A 21,517-nucleotide genomic window follows, 5' to 3' on the forward strand; every position below is an offset into this window, starting at 1 on the left:
AGGTCAAAGTGACCTTTCCCGGTTAAAACTGAATTTAAAAAAAAAATGGAATCGACATACTTTTATCGGTTTTTATTGGTTTAAATCAGGAGTGCCGAACCTTAAAACTGACCTTTTTCGGTTAAAACCGAATTTCCAAAAATGGATTCGGCGTACTTTTATCGGTTTTTATCGGTTTAAACCGAAAACTCCGAACCCTACACATAGCAGAGACGGTACCCACATGACTGGGAACGACAGGAAACAGAAAACGTCTATAGACCAACGTCTGCCCTTCTCCATGGGCGCCGCAATGTTCGTTTCTGTTGACGCCATGACACAGTAGGGGAGCTGCGCTTGTCCCAAATTTGTTTTCTTAATATTTTTGTTGAAATGTTTGCACATATCGTTAGGCGAGAACGTCAGAAATACATAGTGTAAAGATTCGTAAGAAAAAATGTTTCATGCGCAGTTCCCCTCTTCACAGGAGCCTGCGTTCGATTATTATTCCCCTTTTTCATCGCTGGGGGTTTCGGACACTCAGTCGCTGCCGTTTTAACAAAACCAGGGCGTGGCCTATTATGATAAACATGATTCTTGCTTCGCGATTGGTTCTTTGACGCTCTTTACCGGTTAATGCCGCAATCTGATTGGCTGTGGAGCGATAACGATATGCCCGGACCTCGCCATACCCTCTGTTTCTTGAGCGTGTCGATGAAATAGGCTCCTTTAATTAATTTCCCGGTGACTGTACGAGACTTCTCCCGACTCCTTGGCAGGTGGAACACTCGAGCACTGGCCCCTCCGTCCCCAGACTGGCACAGTACTCCAACTGTACAGCTTCGTCTTCGGTAACGCGTCGACGGTCGACAACCTGTTCGGGATGTTCAGACGACAAGCACGTTCCCGCACTGCCACGAACGGGCACTCCCTCCTCAGCGGCATCATTCCTTCTCTGATGTCTTCTCTGAGCAAAAGGAAATAAATGCTAAGCAAAACACTGCTTTTGTCAAATAAAAGAGAAAACTGCCCAGTGCGCTTCAAATATATACAAAACATGTGTACCCCCCCCCCCCCCTTTTTTTTTTCTATTGAAAATTAAAAAAAAAAAAAATCACTTTTAACTTTTTAAGAAGATAACAGTTCGTATTGAAACTTTGGTACCTGGTTCGGATTTCTAGCGATACATTTGGAAGGAGAATGAGCGTTCGGCAAATGCATAGTTTATCTTTGCAAAAAAAAAAAAAAAAAAAAAAAACCCCTGGATGACAACAAAAATCAGCACTCGCTCTCATTGCACCTACTCACATTCGGAAGAACCCCGTTGAATAAGTCCTGCCGCTTCCCCCTTACTTTTCTGTTGGCCTGGCTAGCACTATTTTACGCTGGAAGCCCTCCAAAACGTGCCCAAGCATTCTATCAGTATTGGTAGGCAACACCATAAATTTAAGGAAAGTAGCATATTCTACAATGCAAGTACTGTGTTTGGTCGTGACGAGGACGTCTTGAATTGATGTTGACAAATGAAAACCGAAACGGTGGTCAAATAGCACCCAAGATGCTGTGCGCGGCTGCTGATGTCACGCCGCAGCGGTGGCGCTGCTGTTGGCAGGGCGCATGCGCAGACGCACCCCTTGAGGCGAATCTGGTCTCTGCGCACGCGCGCTGCCCACACCTCGTGAGGGCTTGTTCGTAAACAGCGCGCTAGCTTAGACACCAGTATTTACGAGTCCTCAGCCTGCAGCGAGCGATCTCCTCAGCCTGCAGCGAGCGATCTCTCAGCCTAGGACGCACATGTTTGTCGCTTCGGAAGGCGAGCAAATCACGCGCCATACGCACGAACATTGAAAATGGATCCGGCCAGGAGACCTTTCTCTTTTGGAAACGTCTGCATAAAAAATTGCAAGCGTGGCGCCCCGACTGGTGCCCCATTTTGTGCCCCATGGGCCCAAGCACGTGCGGCTTGCGCGTGAACATAGCCTTGGCTAGCTTGCAATGGCACGGGCTTGTTCGCACGGGCAGAGACATGGTGGTCAACGTTACTGGAGCAAGCTCAGTTTCGCAGCTCCCTATTCTCGCCTGCAGAGACGATTGGCCCAGGTGGCGGTCACGAGAACTAGCGGCGCTGCAGTCGGATCTTGCTTTCCTGTCTCGTGCGCTGTGTGCTACCACTGCGTTGAGAAAAAGTACTACGTAGACTCTAACCAATTTCTTCAATGTGCCCGACGTTTCGAAGCCAGCTCGGCTCCTTGTTCACGGGTGACTGTATATGGACCCTGTCGTCGTTTTTTCTCTTCTCTCTTAGCTTTGTTTTCTTCTTCTGTTTCTGTGTGTGGCGCACTTTAGCCCGTGTATATAGCTGCTTGGAAGCGTTCCTTGGATCGGTTCAGATTGTTGCTTGTATTTTGTATGTGCCAAGTTTCTATTAAGAGCCGCTTTCTCCAGTTTCTTTCTGTATCGAGGATGGAGCTGCTGTCAAAGACAATGACGTGGCCGGTCTTCTGAGCATGTTCCGCCAGCGCGCTGCCTTGGATGTATTTCTTCTTTACGTCATACTTATGTCTACGCAGACGCTCGGGAAAGTTCTTCGTTTCCCCCATATAAGAGGCGTCGCATTCGGCACAAGAAAACAAAGCCAAGAGAGAAGAGAAGAAAACGACGACAGGTTGCTGCCTTTGGGCCCATATACAGTCACCCGTGAACAAGGAGCCGAGCTGGCTTCGAAACGTCGGGCACATTGAAGAAATTGGTTAAAGTCTATCGTAGTACTTTTTCTTATTACTTACCTAACCAGGCGGAGTTCCGCCGAAATGTTTACACCACGTTGAGAGCTTCCCTTTCTTTTTCTTTTCTTCCTTTTTTTTTTTTTTTACTTTCATGTGTATAATAGCAAAAAAAAAAAAAAAGATGATGAAGATGAAGTGTGATACACCACAGAGATCAGAGTCGGCGCATTGTGAGTGTTCTTTCTTTGAGTGTTTGAAATTTATTTTCGTGTGCGTCTGTTTCCTTGCGCTGTGAAGTGTTTGTATGAATCACCGACTCACCCAAGCTCAAGTATTGTTATTCAAACTTGGCGGGCTAGACAATCCGGAAGCAAAGCTCGACTGCAGCGCCTCTAGTTCTCGTGACCGCCACTTAGCCCACGTCGCAGGCGGAGCTGTGAAATTGAGCTTGCTCCAGTAACGTTGATGGTGGTGGCCAGTCGCCTAATTGCAAGCAAGGCGATTGGCCGCCGCCGTGTTTCTGTTAGTGCGGACGACTTTAGTGCGGGCAAGCCCGTGCTAGCACCCCAGCCCGTGCCATTGCAAGCATGCCAGAACAATGTTCACGTGCAAGCTGCATGTGCTTGCAAGGTTTGGAGCACCAGTCGGGGCGCCGTGCTTGCTGAGAGTACGTGATTAAGCAATGGCTGACAGGCGTTGGCGCGCGGACTTTTCAAAAGGGTCGATTATGCTCTACAATTTACATGGTGCGGCGCACACGTCTGAAAGAAAAATAATTAAAACGTGGTACGGTAACGTTCTGTGTGGTCGAAGATTCATTAACTCTTTTTGGCAAAGCAATCTTTTATATGTACTTTTTTACTATTTTTTTTTACATGCCATTTTTTTTAAGGAAGTCAAGCTGTATAAAAATTCAAAAGTGCAAACACCAAGGAAAAGAAGAGGGGACAGGACAGAGCGCTTACTCCAACTGGAAGTTTAATGCATTCCCCGAGGAAGACTTCCATTAAACTTCCAGTTGGAGTAAGCGCTCTGTCCTGCCCCCCTCTTCTTTTCCTTGGTGTTTGCTCTTTTAAATTTTTATACAGTGTGTAGCCAACTAGCCCAACAGTTAATTTTGAAGTCCCGCTTTCTGGTGATTTATGAAGGTCGCTTAAAAGCATGAGTTACGTCCCTTGCGATTTAGAAAGCAAATCAATTGATTTCGCAAGTTCTGATTTGAGCATCAGATAGAGAGAGACCCCAGATTAAGTTCCAAGTCGCCAGGATAATCTATCCAGTATCAACAACTGTTATGCAAAGTTTTACAAGGTCACACGAACAGATTCATTTTTCTTGAGCACTGTCCCACCTGACATTTCGCCGAGAGGTGATCTACGCAGCTTATACTAAACACGACGAATCTGCAACAAAAAAAACGGCAAGGTAATAAAAAAAAATTAAACTCATTCAAAATTTACGTTAGGCTTGTTCGCAGACGGCCGAGCTCCTGACGCTGTTAACTTAATTGTGGCGCCATCTCCCGATAGACGCAGCGAGCAGACAACACGCTCTGTTGTCTCCTTGCTGCGTTTATCGGGAGATGGCTCCACAAGTTAATAGCGTCGTTAACTCGGTCGTCTGTGAACGCGCCTAACGTGCATGGACTTGGACAAGCTTTTTGGTCTCATTCCTGCGCCTTCAACTCTCACACGCTAAAACTGACCTGCACAGTGCATATTCGGTGAAGGATTCAGCTTTTTATGCGCAGGCGCCGATCTTTCCGGCTCGTTTTACAGCGGAAGCCTTCTGCTTGGGACTCCCTGTACATGGCTTGGACTGACGTCACATGAACTGCCATTGTAGTCAACTTCCTGGTGACCGCGCATCTTCTGAAGCCTAAATAACGTGTCATTCCAGCTGTTTTTTTTTTTTTTTCTTTTTTCGCAAGAACATTTAGGAATGACCACCAGAATCATGCGTCGACCACAGCTGCGAGCTATCTGTACTATACCCTACAGCATAACTCTGTATAGAACTGCCAAAATGGAGTACAAGTCAACGGTAACCTAGTACATGGTTACTTCGAGGGCGACTTTTAATCTGCAGCGTTCCCCCCCTCCCCTCCCCTTTCCTTTTTTTTTTTTTTTTCATAAAAGATATGGTGATATTTTTGTTTTTGTTTTCCAGCAACATAAAATTCCGCATTGCCTTATCAATGCTTAATTTCATCCTAAATGCAGCACTAGCGGTTCGAACCAGATGCCATAGTTTGACAAGCAACAGTTTTTTTGTTTAAATGTGTGATTTTCCGAAACTTTCAATGGGTAAATGGGACCCGTTTCTGGTAGTTGGCATCATTTGTCTCCACGTATTCATGAGCTCTGTCGACCAACATTTTTTTTCCAATTAAAGTTTCAAAACATCTCTTATAACTTTTTGAATAAGATAATGACTAACTCTGAGACGTTTGCATTTCATCCCAACCGCTAGCGCTGCAATTGGGGAAACATTGAACGCTCAGTAATAAAATTTGTATAATTGCAGCTTTTTTTTTTTTTTTTTTAGAGGGGGACATTTTGTAGAAGGGGTTTCGTTGTCAGGAATTTATTTATACATTTTTGTACCGACGATTCAGCAAATTAGTGGTAGTTAACCCGAGTAAAATCAAAAATATTCTAACAATGCAAGAGACGCACACGCTCAAAACGTATTTCCGGCTGCAAAAACTAAAACGAAACAAAAAAAAAAAAAAGCCAACCCCGTAAACTTTTATAGTCATGCAGACAGTTATGGAGCCCGAAAGACATCTTGTTTAGGGCTCGCACCTTTCTCGTACGTTAAAGCGAAGCTACCAATGTCAACAAGATGACCGTGTTCGTCAAAACCTGTTGGACCTACGTCACAGACGCTGCAACCCTCGGTTGATGTGCTAGATCCGAACACGACACGCTGACAGGGTACCGCAAGAACCCCTTCAAAGGCCAGAAAAGCTCGGCAAACAATCGAGGCCTGGCGGCGCACCGGAATCACGCCCGAATGATAACCCAGGAAGCGAGTCAGCTCTGTGTAACGCCCGACAGTGACACGTGCGATACTTTCCGTGACAATCGAAAAACAAAAAGACTGACGCTTTTGTGGGATCGGCGGGAAACAGTACCCAAGCAAACGCGACGGGCGAGAGATAGCGTTTCAATAGCCCATCCCGGCACTGCCTCACTGAAAGCGACGAGCATAGATTTTGTTACACTGAAGTTTGGGCCTCCTCACGAGCCATGCGTTCGCCACCAAAACGTTTTAGGGAAGCGTTCCGGATGCTGTTGGCGGTTGTCCTGCTGGCTGAAAACGGCATGATGGCACCCAGAGATAAAGGTGAGTCAAATGAAAGTTGGGACCGAGGGAAAAGTGGTTTTGAAGGCAAGAGCGTGTTGCGTCACAAGCACAAAAAGTCCCCTACAACGTAGTCTCTTTATAATCTGATTTACGACTATCACGCTCAATCTTAGGCCGTGAGGGACGCGTCCTCCTTATGGGGCGCCAGAATCAACACTGCACTTTGTGCACTTCTTTTGAGGGAACGCAAATGAAAATCATATATGCCCTTGTAATTGAGGGAAAGGCGACCGTGCAGTTCTCGGGTTGGGAGTGCTAAGAACTGATCACTGCTGCACTGCTGGGAACAAAGTTGTTAATTTCCCGATTTCATTCGAGTTTCTTCGCTTTACAAAACTCAAACACAGGGTTTGATTTCGTGCGTCGAAGTGAAAGTGAGATTGTTTTTGGATGCGGGTAAAGACAAATTGTTGAGGGACGTGAGGCTGATAAGTATGGGCATGTCCGTAGGTGTCCGGTCTTCGTCGATCAGTGGCGGTGATTAATACGTTTTCATTAATATTGACGCTTCTGGCCCTATGGTTATTTCTTAGGGCCAGGGGAGAGAGAGAGAAAGTGAGAGAGAGGGGGGCGGGAGTTTAAAGGTGTTTATATGCCGGCAGATAGCATGAATTTCTCCTGTCTCGACATATGTGTTTGTGTCAACACGCTCTTTATCTTCGAGCCGGGTGCTTTTGTAGTTAAAGAGACAACTCTTTCAAACGTCCTGGTGTTCTACGTATGCTTTGTCAGTTTGTATTATCCTGCTCATGCTCCTATGAAGGGCCGCGCATAGGCTTAAGAATTTCTCGAAATTTCAATTCGACGTGGTTGTTTTATTTATGTTATTAAAATGTAACTCCTGTGGCGTTTGTTGCAATTTATAAAGCTATACCAGATCTCCACACCTTTTATTATTATCTCAAAAGTGCTGGCTCAAACGTTCGATGTTGCTGCGAGATTTGTTTTGGAGATGTGTTTCGCTGATCCGCTCAGTGTTCAATTTGCTACCATGACTAGTACCAAAGTTAGTACTAAAACTAGAACCTTAGTTCCACTATTAACAGATTGAAAGCACAACGTGCGTTAAGACTTAGATTCACTTTTCTAAGCCTCTGAACTGACCTTTTAAATATGTCATCCTGCGCTCAGAATGTATATACTCCTAAAATTGGCTCGCGACAGAGCATAAATCTGCTCAAAATAGTGATTAGTTGTGTCACTTTTGTTACGACGTGCGTTTCTACATACACTTATAGTTTTACAATTATTCAAGCCAATGAAGTTTGCGCATACGCTCTTACCCATTTCGAAGGTTAGGCATGTTGGTGACTTAAATACAAAAAACGAAGCAGGTACATCAAGGACGAACAAACTAATGCCCCTAAATAAGAAAGGTAGCGACATCTTCTCCCTCATCCTCTGACGCGCACACCTTTTATCTTGATGATTTGCTTTTTTTACACCCGCGCGTCGACTGTAGCGCCGCCTGGATTGGCCCAAAATAGCAGACGGCTTTCTTATACTTGAGTCAGAGCGCAGTCAAAGGCTGAAAGACACGCAAATATATACAGAGTCTAAAAGCGCACTGTCCCGGTCTACCAGCCTCGAAGGATGTGCTCAAAGGAAGACACTGAAAGCCGTGACGTTGCATAGCCGGCGTTATTTGATTGGCGACATGAGCTCATAGCATGCACTGCACTCCGACAGCATAGGCATTCCTCCTCCCTCGTTCTCTGACGCGAGCACCTTTTATCTTTATGTTTTGCTTTTTTACACCCGTGCGTCGACGGTAGCACCGCCTGAATCGGCCCAAGATAGCAGGCGGCATTCTTGAAAGGATGTCGCTACTTTTCCGTATAAAGGGGCTTTAGAACAAACGACTCGGACTCTTATGTGTGGTCTATTTGTCCTTTATGTCCCCCTTTCGTTTTCATTTTTTTTTCGTACTCTGAATCCTTTGCTTGGATACTCTTAATATCTCCCGGAGTGTAGTAGGTAACTTACGAATGCCTCTGTCCGAATGGGATGCACAAGTGAGAAGCGGTAACGTTCCCAGTGCGCATCTACTCCAACTTTGGTTTCGGAGTGCGCATAGAAATTTACATTACATGACGCATGTGCACTATTACATGCCGCACCCAACTGAGAGACTGCCTGCGTCCCAGGTGGCGGTGCTCAAGGCGACTTCCCCTTCAACTATCTGGGCGGCGTCATACGAGGGCCTAATGGCAACGCAAACCAGGTTTACAACTTCGTCTTCGGTAACGCTTCGTCGCTGAATCAACTCCTAAGGTTATACGCAGGCTTGTCCATACCGATCTTCCAGGCAACGCCATCGGCTTCAAGAAGCAGTGCCTCAAACCCCTCTCAATCTTCGACAGTCGCAGCTACGACGGTGGCATCTGTGTCCCCGAATAGAACTGCCCCAAACACAAACTCTACGAATCCTACCACAAGAATGAGTCCGAATGAAACCAACTCTGATGAGACACCAACCTCTCTTCCTCCTACTCAAGTGCCGTCGTCTGGTTCTCCATCATCGAACCGCCTGATAACGGAACCAACGACAACACGGCTACCAAGCACAGAAAGATCCACGGTTGTACATTCAGCGGAAACTGTGGAATCAACATTTTCGACCGCTCAAGTTAGTCTCTCAACGTTCAACGAGACGGGTCGGAATGAAGGAACTTTAGGAACAGGGGTGATATCAATGTCCTCTGTTTCGATTCAAGTGCCGTCATCCACCAGATGGGTGACAACCGGTATGGTAACAGAACCAACCGCAAGCGAGGTGCTGTCTACTGAAGGAGCAACTGCTGAGATTACAACCGAATCGGCAAACCAGAGTCACACAGACGTGATGCCTTTATCGCCGATTGGCAACACAACGCCAAACGATACAGGTATAACCGGATCGTCGACAACATATCAATCAGGTACAGAAAGCACAGAGGTCACATTTACAACGGAGGTAGATAAGCAGAACGTCACGACTGGGACATCAATTCCTGAAATGACCACGATGACCGTGTCGGCATCAAACAACGCGAGTGCCAGTGCGGAAACAACTACCAATCTAGGCACTGTAAATGCGACGACATTGTTTGCTGTTTTAACTGAAGAATCAACGTCTGGTTCTACAGTGTTGAACAACGTTGCAACTGAGTCGACGAGAAATCAGGATCCAGGAACTACTGAACCAAATGTCACAACTACAACTGAAACTGAAATCCGGAGCATTTCGAGTTTGGAAAGTACGAGTAGTATCGATGCTGACACGGCATCATCTTTTCATACCGAACCTGCGGCAACTAATGGGGAATCAACAAATATCAGCGAGAGAGAGACTACAAGAAATCTGAGACATACCTTCAGTACTGCCATGGAAAACTCTTCGCTTGAACCCACTGAAGAAATAACGGTGATATCAACAGCTGTGACCCCGAAATACAACACGGAGAGCTTAGAAACCACTAAAAACACGGAAGACAAATCTACGCCAACACCATCTCGGCAATTTTCAGAATCAGAATTCAGCACTGAGCCACCGGCAACTACGACCTTAAAGAGTGAACGAACACCTGAATCATCTAGTACAATGACTGAAGCTCCTGACTTTTCCTCTGCTGAAATAAATACTCCTCTATCTACCCCAGTAACGAGAGATGATAACGGCGCAACACCCGAAACTCTCAACCCTACCGGCGGTTATATTACCGATCATTCGTCGTCTATTACAACAAGAAATGAGGGAACCCATGAAACACCTAGCACCAAAACAGGAATAACTTCCTTTCTGCCTACAGAGGATGCCACCACACCACCAACTGTAACAACAGATGCAGAAAATAGGATGACACTAATCACAAGTGACACTGACGATTATATTACATCCTCCATTCCCCCTGTAAGAACTTATGATCCCAGCACAGAGCCCACTACTGAAACGTTATCTGCGATTAGTACATTAAGTGAACAAACAACGAGAGAAGAATCGACTACTACAGCAGAAATCACCTCGTTTCAACCTACCAAGGAACGCACCTTTATATCAACTGTGGGAACTGAGGAAGAAAGTAGCACAAGCGTGGAAACTACAATCACCACTGAACAAAGCATGAATCAAACGGCCACTGAGCAGCCTTCCAACACTCAACCCAGCACTGAAAGGGTGTCAACTATTACTATGTCCACAGAGCAAACAACAGGAATAAAATCAAGTACTCTAGTAGAAAGTAGCTCACCTCTTTTAACTGAAGAAAGCACATTTATGTCAACGGTGCTAACGAGAGACAGAAGTAGCGCAACCGTGGAAACTACCAGCAGTATTGAGGAAACTATGACACCTACAGTCACCGAAAATCCTTCAAGGACTGAATTCACTCCGAAAGAGTTGTCCACCCCTACAGCCATGACTGAACAGACGACAGAAGTACATCCTTGTACTATGCCGGAAAGCAGCACCCTCGTATCTACAGAGGTTAGCACATTTCCGCCAACTCTAGTTACAGACGAAGAAAGTAGCTCATCCATTGGAACTACAAGTAATACTGAAGAAAGCGTAGCATCCACAATCACCGAAAAATCTTTAGAAACTGAATCAAGTACTCAAGAGTTGTCAACCATTTCAATGATGATTATCACGACAGAGCAAGGATCGAGTACTGTAGTAGAAGGCACCTCATTCGTGCCTACTGAAGAAAGCACATTCGTGTCAACAGTGACAATTGAAGAAGGAAGTAGTGCGACCATAGAAATTACAGGCAATACTAGAGAAATAGTGACACCCACCGTAACCGGGGAATCTTTAAGTACTGAATCTAGCACTGAACACCTGTCAACGATAACTTTGATAAAGGATTCTTCAACAAAAGTGGAAGAAAGCACATCGTTCCTACCAACTAAAGAGAGCACATTTATAACGACTGTTTTGACCATGGAAACATTAAGCAGTACTGAGGAAACCATGACACCATCGGTCACCGAGAAATCTTTAGCTACCGAGACTAGTACTGGAGAGCCGTCAACATTAACATTGATATATGATCCTTCAACAGAAATGGAGTCGACCCCTTTGTCAGAGAGCACAACGGTCTTTCTTACTGAAGAAAGCACATTTATATCAGCTGCAGTGACCATGGAAACAACAGGTGGTACTGAGGAAACTATAACACCTCCAGTAACCGAGGAATCTTTAGGCACTGAGACTAGTACTGGAGAGCTGTCAACGATTACGCCTATCATCCAACCAACCACCGAAATGGAATCAACACCTCCCTCAGAAAGCACGGTTTTCTACCCCACTGAAGAGAGCTCCTTTGTGCCAACTATAGTAACAGGCGAGGAAAGCAGCGCAACAATTGAAACCACAGGTAACACCGAGGAGACCATGACACCTTTGGCCACCGAGGAATCTTTAGGCACTGAGACAAGCACTGCAGAGCTGTCAACAATTACGGCTATAACCGAACCAACTAGCGAATTGGGATCAACACCTTTATCAGAAGGCACTTCGTTCTTTTATACTGAAGAAAGCACTTTCATGTCAACTGCAGTGACGGAAGAAGAAAGTAGCGCAACCATTGAAACCACAGGTAATACTGAGGAGACCATGACACCTTCGACTACCGAGGAAGATTTAGGCACTGAGACTAGTACTGAAGAGCTGTCAACGATTACAGTTATAACTGAACCCACAACTGAAGTAGAATCAACGCCTTTGTCAGAAGGTACATCGTTATTTTATACCGAAGAAAGCACTTTCATGACAACTGCAGTGACGGTAGAAGAGAGCAGCGCAACTATTGAAACCACAGGAAATACTGAGGAGACCATGACGCCTTCGGCCACCGAGGAATCTTTAGGGACTGAGTCAAGTACTGAAGAGCTGTCAACAATTACGATGATAACTGAACCCACAACCGAAGTGGAATCAACGCCTTCGTCAGAAGGTACATCGTTATTTTATACCGAAGAAAGCACTTTCATGACAACTGCAGTGACGGAAGAAGAGAGCAGCGCAACCATTGAAATCACTGGTAATACTGAGGAGACCATGACACCTTCGGTGACTGAGGAATCTTTAGGGACTGAGTCAAGTACTGAAGAGCTGTCAACAATTACGATGATAACTGAACCCACAACCGAAGTGGAATCAACGCCTTTGTCAGAAGGTACATCGCAAATTTATACCGAAGAAAGCACTTTCATGTCGACTGGAATGACGGAAGAAGAGAGTAGCGCAACCATTGAAATCACTGGTAATACTCAGGAGACCATGACACCTTCGGTCACCGAGGAATCTTTAGGGACTGAGTCAAGTACTGAAGAGCTGTCAACAATTACGATGATAACTGAACCCACAACCGAAATGGAATCAACGCCTTTGTCAGAAGGTACATCGTTATCTTATACCGAAGAAAGCACTTTCATGTCAACTGCAGTGACGGAAGAAGAGAGCAGCGCAACCATTGAAATCACTGGTAATACTGAGGAGACTATGACACCTTCGGCCACCGAGGAATCTTTAGGCACTGAGTCAAGTACTGAAGAGCTGTCAACAATTACGATGATAACTAGACCCACAACCGAAGTGGAATCAACGCCTTTGTCAGAAGGTACATCGTTATTTTATACCGAAGAAAGCACTTTCATGTCAACCGCAGTGACGGAAGAAGAGAGCAGCGCAACCATAGAAACCACAGGTAATACTGAGAAAACCGTGACGCCTTCAGTCACCGAGGAATCTTTAGGCACTGAGACTAGCACTGAAGAGCTCTCAACAATTACGGTTATAACTGAACCCACAACCGTAGTGGAATCAACGCCTATATCAGAAAGCACGTCGTTCTTTTATACTGAAGAAAACACCTTTATGTCAACTGCAGTTACGGAAGAAGAGAGCAGCCCAACCATGAAAACCACAAGTAATACTGAGGAAACCATAACACCTTCAGCCACCGAGGGATCTTTAGGCACGGAGACAAGTACTGAAGAGCTGTCAACAATTACGATTATAACTGAACCTACAACCGAAGTGAAATCGACGCCTTTAGCAGAAGGCACGTCGCTCTTTCCTACTGAAGAAAGTACCTTTATGTCAACTGCAATTACGAAGGAAGAAAGTAGTATGACAATGGAAACCACCAGCAATACAGATGAACCCGTGACGCTTTCTACGCCTTCCGTCACCGTGGAATCTTTAGCTACGGAAACCCCTACAGAATTACTGACGACTAAGACACTGATAACCGGAGAAACCAAAGAATCAGAATCTAGTACACTAATGGAAAGCACCTCGTTCCGTCGAACCGAAGAAAGCACCTTTTTATCGACAGCTGTGACGGAGGAAGCAAGTACAACCACAGGAACCATAAGAAGTACCGAAGAAAGCGAGACGTCCTCAGTCACTGAACAGACTTCAGGTATTGAATCTAGCACTGAACCTTTATCCACTTCAACAGTAACTGGATGGACAAGAGAAGAATCTAGTACCCTAGTTGAAAGTTTAACAACCAGCCTTGAATCGAGTACCATCGTAACTAACGGGAGAACTGAAGAAACGACAGAAGAGACGTCCAACGTAACATCTGAAAGCACTTCTGCCTTGTCAACTCAGGAACCTACGTCTCCGTCAACATTAGAAACTGAACCAGGAAGCTCCACGACTTCAGGTGCCACAACTATGACTGAAAGCAGTGGCACTGTTAGTGTGACTGCTGAAACGTCAACTGGAACCGAAAAACTCTCAACCGTTGAAATAGGCTCAAGTGAATTACCGAACTCTACGATGATGACAACTTTAAATACTGAGTCTTCGATTGTACAAACAACACGTGTCATCCTTGAAACTACTTCGCTTCGTTCAACAGAGGAACCTTCAACCATGTCTACTATGGCAACAGAGGAACAGGGCAGCACGACTTCAAGATCTGCAATTACTACGGAAAGCAATATGACATCCTCATTATTAACTGAAGAGTCATCTCTACCTGGGCACGAATCTACCATTCAAGAGCCCTCAAGCACTACGGTGACGGTGCGAGAAACTGAAAAAACAACATTACAGATGTCATCTACGGTCCTGCAAAGTACTACCCTACCAACCAAGGAAGAAACAACAGTTTTTTCTACAACCAGTGAAGGGTCTGCTACTCGTATTACAACGTCAACCGTAACTAGCGAAAGTAGTTCTCCCCCAGTAACCGAGATATCAACAGGAACAAGTAAGGAACCTACACAACAGGGGTCAAGCACAACAAATAATGAATCCACTACACTTCAACCCACTGATGGTGCTTCTACTACGCAGTACGAATTAAGTACTATTGGTATTTCACAAACAACAAGCACCTCCATTCCAACATCCCTCACAAGCGAAATGTCTCCTACATCAGAATCTACAATCACACCAATATCTACCAACACGGAACAGGCGTCAAGTACAAGTGTTACGTATATAACTAAGACGACGATCCAAGAGAAGACAACGGTAGCGCCCGAAAACATCTCTACTACAGTGACGTCATCAAGTTCTCCAACTGAGGTGACTACCCAATTCAGTGGTCAAAGTACGACCTCTAGCCGGGGCTTGGAAACCACTGAAGCGTTCCCAACCACCGCTCAACAATCAACCGTATCACCCACAACACAAACATCCATTCACGAGACAACTGAACAACCGTCGAACACGAGCACAGAATCCACGACAGTTGGAACGATCAGAACCACATCCACAAATACCAAACTTAACACTGAAAGTACAACACAGATGACAACCAAAGGAGAAGTGCTGACAACTACGGCAAACCAGACAAGTGAAGCGACAGCGAGTCCAACAGCCGCAACACCAACGCGCACGGAGCCCAGCAGTGCTCCTACGATAACAACTACTGTTACGACGACGACAGTAAGAACACCGTCAAGCACGGGAACTCGAATGTCGTCTTCATCTGTCTCTCTATCCACAGCCGAACGTTTCACAGACGAGGGGATTAGTGGTGGCCCCGTTAGACCTGGGAGTGGGCTCTACACGGACGAAGGAATCAGTGGAGGCCTTTTAAGCTTCGGTCAGGATCAGTCTTCCGGTGCATCATTGGGCACTCTTCCCACTTTCACGAACGATGGAATTCAAGGAGGTGTTATTGGAGCTCCTCGAGGTGGCCTGGTTAATCCAATAACACGTGAAGATAATGATTTGCCATCCAGAGACGAAGGTGTTCGAGGTGGCCTGATAGATCCAGGTGTTCTGTATGGATAGTCAGCACATCCATCGCTAAAGGTGTGCATCATTATATGCCCATGACTTCGCATATGCATGTGTTTGCAAATAATTTTACTCATGTGTGGCTTTGAATGTCTAGCCTGAAAAGCATTCGCACTTCTCCAGAGCTGATCCTGCGCTTGTGCTTCGCCTAGGTGACCTCTGGGCTCGAAGTGGACCTGAGGTGATGAGACGCACGTTGGTGAAGAGGGCAGTTCCTCTCTTACCTTCACCAGATTCACCAGCTGCCCCAGGTGCTGCAAGCCTCGCCCCTTCTACAAATACTGCAATGACTTCCCCACAAGGTGAAAGCGACTCTACAATCACTATCGCTCCACCAACACTCACAGTGGCGTCAGAGGTCACGGCACCATCAACACGAACCGGTGCAGAAACACCGACGAAAACGTCAACAGAAGAAACAAAAGGGCCGACAACTCACCAAGGCACAATGAATGAAACAATGATGATGGTCACAGAAGTGTCAACGAGTACATCGGCCTCAGGGTCGACGATGGAAGAGCAAAGAATTACCACAGTCCCTGTAGTGGCCACGGAGTCGCCAACGACAACGAGCGTAGTGTCGACTCAGGGAACTAATGCATCAGCGACGTCTGACCATGCGGCCACAGGCGCCTCGATGGGACCAACATCAACAACGGCAGTGGTGTCATCGGTTTCTTCGGTGTTCTTTCCCAATCTACCCCAGATGCCGCATCCCATAAGTCCGATGCCGCCCGATGAGATTTCTGGAAGAATCGGTGTGGTCAGTACCCCCAAGAACCCTGTAGGTTCCTTAAACCTGCCCACTCTGGCCCAACCAATTAAGCCGTCTCCTTTCTACATTTGACGCCAAGCTCACATCGAGCTAACGAAATCTACAAAGATTAGTGATGTGGTTATTTTTGTGTATCTTGCATTTTTACATATATTTTTGTAGCTTTCTCTAGAGTGCGGCCTTCAGGCTAAAGTACACTACAATCCTTCTCCTTTTGAACAAGGTCTCAAGCAAATGACTCTAATTAACACTACCATTTTTTTAATCTTTCCACCATTTCGCATCACAAGAGGATGATTGTGAAAAATAAAACACGTTAATGTTCTGTGTCACCGACTTTTCTTCTCCCCTTTTCTAATGAAAGGAGTGCAGCGCAGAAGGTGAGATCATGGCTTTTTTTACGTCTCTGGAATTGCTTTACAAACGACGAGGTTAACCTGTGTTTTCTATTCTGATTGTTTGCTTATTTGGTAGATATTAGTGAAGTTGTTAAATATTTTTTTTTATTGATCCCGTGCATGGGTACAATAATGCACCCATAAGGAACCCTCATTCACGGGTGCACATTGGTCGCAAATTGATAATTTATAGCAAGAAATGAGCAAGCTCTATTGAAAGAACTCATTACACACCTATACGACCCATAAGCATAATGCCCTTAAAGTAACCACAGGAAATATTCTCGCATTATATGTATTTTTCTCAATGAAGAACGCGGAGAAAGGAGGCCCCAGCAAAATGGAAGATTTCGGGAAGGGGGGAGGGGGGGGGGGGGGGGAGGCGGGACCCATGCCCCCCCCCCCCCCGGCTAGGTGCCCGGCTTTAAAGATGTAAAATGTAAAACATTCATTACCAGACACGTGATTTCTTTTTAACTGTGCTTGTTGGCTCATCTCTTCACAGTATAGGCGCAACGAGTCAATCACGCGGAACGGTTTGAAGCCTCCAAAGCATAGACCTCGTTTACAAAGCGTTCACTCCTACGCGGATGTTTGGTAGAGCAGAAGCGTTCCGGTGTGAAAACAGGTCGTCACAAACATCCGACCTCGTCAAAAGCATTCTAAAATTTCGTCGAAAACCAAGTCACCCCAAACGACACGCCGGAAGTTCCGTACGTGTTCCCGTAAACATACAAAAAAAGCTTTGTTTTGCTAGCTATGACGCGGGCCTGTGTGTAAGCGCTCCGTCCATAGCCCTAGCGAATGACGAGGTCGATTTTATTAGGAAGTCGGGCAACTACGTGCAGAGTGTGTCGGCATGATGGGGGAGGGGTGTGTATCGGGTTGATTGTTTTTGAGCCTATCGGGTTCTTTTTATGTTAACTTCTGTACCAAGCACAAGCAAATATTTCAGTTGTAAGTCAGCGGTCTGTCTGTGTTCTACTTCCACTGGTCCTTCGTCTTCTTTTTTTTGCGCTGTTTTGAAATTATTTTGACATGACCAACCAACTAGCCCAGCTACACACCTCGTTGCCAAAAGCTCTCACCCATTCTTTCACGACCTCATTCCTGACAAAGCATGATGTCCAACACTTCAAAGTGACAACTTACGCGTATACGCATTTAATGACGTGGCGGCGAGTACCTTACCTTTCGCTTCAAAATAGGCCAGCGAGAAGCGCAATGCGTATCGTGCTCGTGACGCAATCGCTCCTTTAAGACCAAGGATACTCAGTTGCGAGCCTTGCCGCTCGGTGGCGTCAACGCGCGACAACCTCGCCTAGTAATCTGAGGACTGCGCGCCCTATGTCCTATACACCTTTGCGCACCCCGATGACGTGCCCCTGGCGCACCCCAGCATGGTGGAAACGTTACGCGGCGCCAGCATTGGTCAAAATGGCAGCGCACAGGAGCCTTTCTTGCAAACGTGTGTACATAATACATAGCTTGCCCCTTCACGTGATTCGTGGCCATGCCAGTATTTTATGTGCCACGAGCGTTCGGTTCACCGTGCGAGTGTCGCACCGCAGCTTGAGGGAACCAGTAAGTAGAAAGAACCGGCAGTGCCCAGCAATGGCGACACCTGCAAGCTACGTAAACAGGGCATTTACTGGTTGCCATATTTGAGCGCGTTGTTCACGGCGCATTCCCGGAGGGGGGGAGGGGTATGGTTTTTCGATCGATCTGCTAACTGAGGTCTGCAAAGAATGGCGGTCTTGATGGTATAGAATACACGTTGCAGAAGCACTGTGGAAGTTAACATATACAGCGCAGTAGACTCGTTGGCGTTCTCCGCCATGTCACATTCAGGACTAAGTAACTCCGCGAGAGGCGCTGCTTCTTAGAGGCCGATGACGTGGCGTCGATCCAACGGAGCTTCACAGACCGCCACCAGGCGAAATCTTGAAATCTCTTCATTCGTTTTAAAACCGACGAGTTGCGGAGTGGGTATTTGCCTCACTGAGGACTTTGGGGTAAACTAGAATTCCACAATATATATATATATATATATATATATATATATATATATATATATATATATATATATATATATATATATATATATATATATATATATATACATAGATACAGGGTGTTTTTTAAGCTTAACATATTTGTTTAAAAAAAAAGACGTGAAAGTTACACGTCTTTTTTGGGAGTAGTAACAATCAGTTCACTAATTAACTAAAATTCGTTAATTAACTTTTTTAATTAATGGAAATAGACATATGGTTTCAATTAGAAACTTGCTCAGCGTCATCGAAAACCCCTAAAACAGCAATTTTCAGAAAGGCTTTGAGCGCGTGAGAAGCGTAGTAGTGCACTAAAGTTACCACTCGTTTAGCAGGTACAAAGCTAGCGGTCGCGATAAGGCGCCCGCGCGATTTTTCCGTCTCTTATCTAGCCCCAGCCTTGTACCTGCTCCACGAGTGGTAACTTTAGAACAATACTACGCTTCTCACGCGCCGAAAGTCTTTCTGAAAATGACTGATTTAGTGGTTTTCGATAACGCTGAGCAAATTTCTAATCGGAACCATATGTCTACTTTCATTAATTAAAAAGTTAATTAACAAATTTTAATTAATTAGACGTCTGATCCTTACGATTAGCCACCTATATTATGTCCCCCTAGCCGTACAGCTCACCCCCACAAGCGGCATAAGTGTAACTTTCACGTCTTTTTTTAAACAAATCTGTTAAGCTTAAAAAAAATACCTATATATATATATATATATATATATATATATATATATATATATATATATATATATATATATATATATTTATTTATTTATATAGGGTGCACTGAAATGAAAACACAATCGTGTTGAATCGTGTAAGAGTATTAAGCATGTTTCACATGCAGCGGTTTTGGCCCTAAAGCGGCGCGATTTCTGCCGTCGCGGCGCTCTGGAAAGCACCAGCGGTTGAGCGGCACGAGCGCCGCGACGGCAGAAATCGCGCCGCTCTAGGGCCAAAATCGCAGCATGTGAAACACGCTTTAGAATATTTAAAGATCACGCCGGCTGAACTTGCATCGCTCGAAGAACTTTCCTTTTGTGAGCGCCTTCTCTGCTTGAGTTTGCTGGAAATACAGCCACTTTGATCCGAGGCAATCGATGATGGCGTTGGTGACATCAACAAGTACGCGACTCACAAAGCAGTGGTGAACACCAATGTTTTCGTCACTCCCGACGATTCCATGGAAGTTGCGAGCGGCGTAGAAGCGTAGAGCTGCGAGGACTTGTTGTTCGACCGTCAGTACATGGGATCCTTCGTGACGCCGCTGGAGCTTTCCGCGAAACTGGTCGCACAGCCAGCGAGTCACCCCTTTGGTCAGCCGGTATTCGCCCACAAACCTCGCATCGCTCGTCTCGAAAGCTTCCCGGTGATCTCTAAAAACTCGATCCGCTGGCGAACCCAACAGTAGAGATGCATATGTTAGGGTCGCCATCTTTTACGACGTAGAACGTTCTCCGGCTTCGTCTCGACCACTCAGTTAACTGCATCGTCAAGTGCATCGTGACGACATTTTGACGTCACCTCCAACTGCATCATTTTAGGAGCATAGCTCGAACTGCAAGGGAAAAACTACATTTCAACGTCATGTCACGTGACCCGCGAGAATAGCCAGTCAGTGCCCTATACAGTTTTCTACGTCATTTAGTTTGCGTTCCAGCATAGATAGACTGGCTCTTCAAAACATCACCTCCCCCTAAACACCAATAAAGAAAAATGTTAGTGTTTGGTAATTTTAAAAACGAACAACGCAATGTCGAACGCGCAATTTCCACCCAAGTGTAGCATTAAGCCGGAGTCACAGTACATCCGGTTAGAAAAGTTTATTTACAACAGTGGCGTCATGACTAGAACGAAACGCACAAAGGACAGTCTGCAAACACGAGTCACCGCAATATCCCTGGTTCGAATGCCGCGTGTCAATGCGGCATTCGAAGCAGGGATCTCGCGGTGACACGCGTTCAAATCTGTATACAGGCTGTCTTGTGTATGATGTATAAGCAGTGGGACCCCGGCTTTAGGGTGAACGGAAAATACTGTCCCGCGCTGAAAACACCGATTTAAAGGGATACTGAATCGAAACTTAAAATATACAGGAAACACCTAGAAATAAATCAAATGGAATCAGATAAACCTGTAATTGATAATCGCATAGTCATATTTCAAGCGGATGGCTGTATTTTTCGTTCTAAATGCCTGGATTTCGGCGAGCGCTTCAAAATCAGCCGTCGAAGAGCGCGATGCACCTCGGGAGATCTGGAGCGGTCTTGACGTCATCATACCTCGGAGGGCCAAGCATACCGTAGTTATGAGTCTTGCCACTTGGTGGCGTCAGTGTGTTACAGTATTACAATCTCGCATAGTAGAAGTACCCGAGGGCTGTAGTAGCATATTGCGGAGCCGGCGGAGCAGCTTCGAGTGAATGGTCGCCGACCAACGCGACGGGAGCGGCGAGTAGATGACATGCCGCCACGCCGCTACATTACCAGGCTATGATGGCCGAGAAGCGATTCTGCCTAGAGTCGTATTTGTACGACCCGTCTGTATTGTCTTCGTCGTCCGCAACAGGTAGCAGAGCTTATTCACAAAACGATCTCACAGCAAAACCTGAGAAAAGTTCCGTATTCACGAAGCGAAATTATCGCAAGTTTTTCGCACGCTACGATAAGATCCTACGACCACGCCTACAACAGCTACAAAGCTTTACGCACTTTTTATGATCAAATTGACATCGCCGGCAACATCGCTCGCTTACGTCGTCGCGACGACCAACGTGCATTTCTATGTGCTCTCTGTACGCGTCCCAACGAGAGAAAAGAAGAGAAAAAAAAAAGTAATTGAAACTCAACGCCGCGGCGGAGGCAAACGCTAGAACCACGGATACCTGAAAAAGCTACGACAAGGACCCACCGACCAAGCGACTACTAAAGACGTTAGGATTAGCAAAACACTTCGA

General features: G+C 45.8%; 1 protein-coding gene across 1 annotated transcript; it reads left to right on the plus strand.

Annotated features, from left to right (window-relative positions):
* The first annotated feature begins 5,959 nt into the window (after positions 1 to 5,959).
* LOC121047947 (flocculation protein FLO11) lies at positions 5,960 to 15,321 on the plus strand. Its single transcript, XM_042294216.1, has 5 exons — positions 5,960 to 6,056; positions 8,225 to 11,656; positions 11,879 to 12,766; positions 14,459 to 14,878; positions 15,032 to 15,321. The coding sequence occupies exons 1-5, from the start codon at positions 5,960 to 5,962 to the stop codon at positions 15,319 to 15,321; spliced, it is 5,127 nt and encodes a 1,708-aa protein (XP_042150150.1).
* The last annotated feature ends 6,196 nt before the right edge of the window (positions 15,322 to 21,517 follow it).

This window comes from Ixodes scapularis, unplaced genomic scaffold (genome assembly GCF_016920785.2).
Source record: "Ixodes scapularis isolate PalLabHiFi unplaced genomic scaffold, ASM1692078v2 PGA_scaffold5__190_contigs__length_132052651, whole genome shotgun sequence".
Classification (NCBI taxonomy): Eukaryota; Metazoa; Arthropoda; class Arachnida; order Ixodida; family Ixodidae; genus Ixodes; species Ixodes scapularis.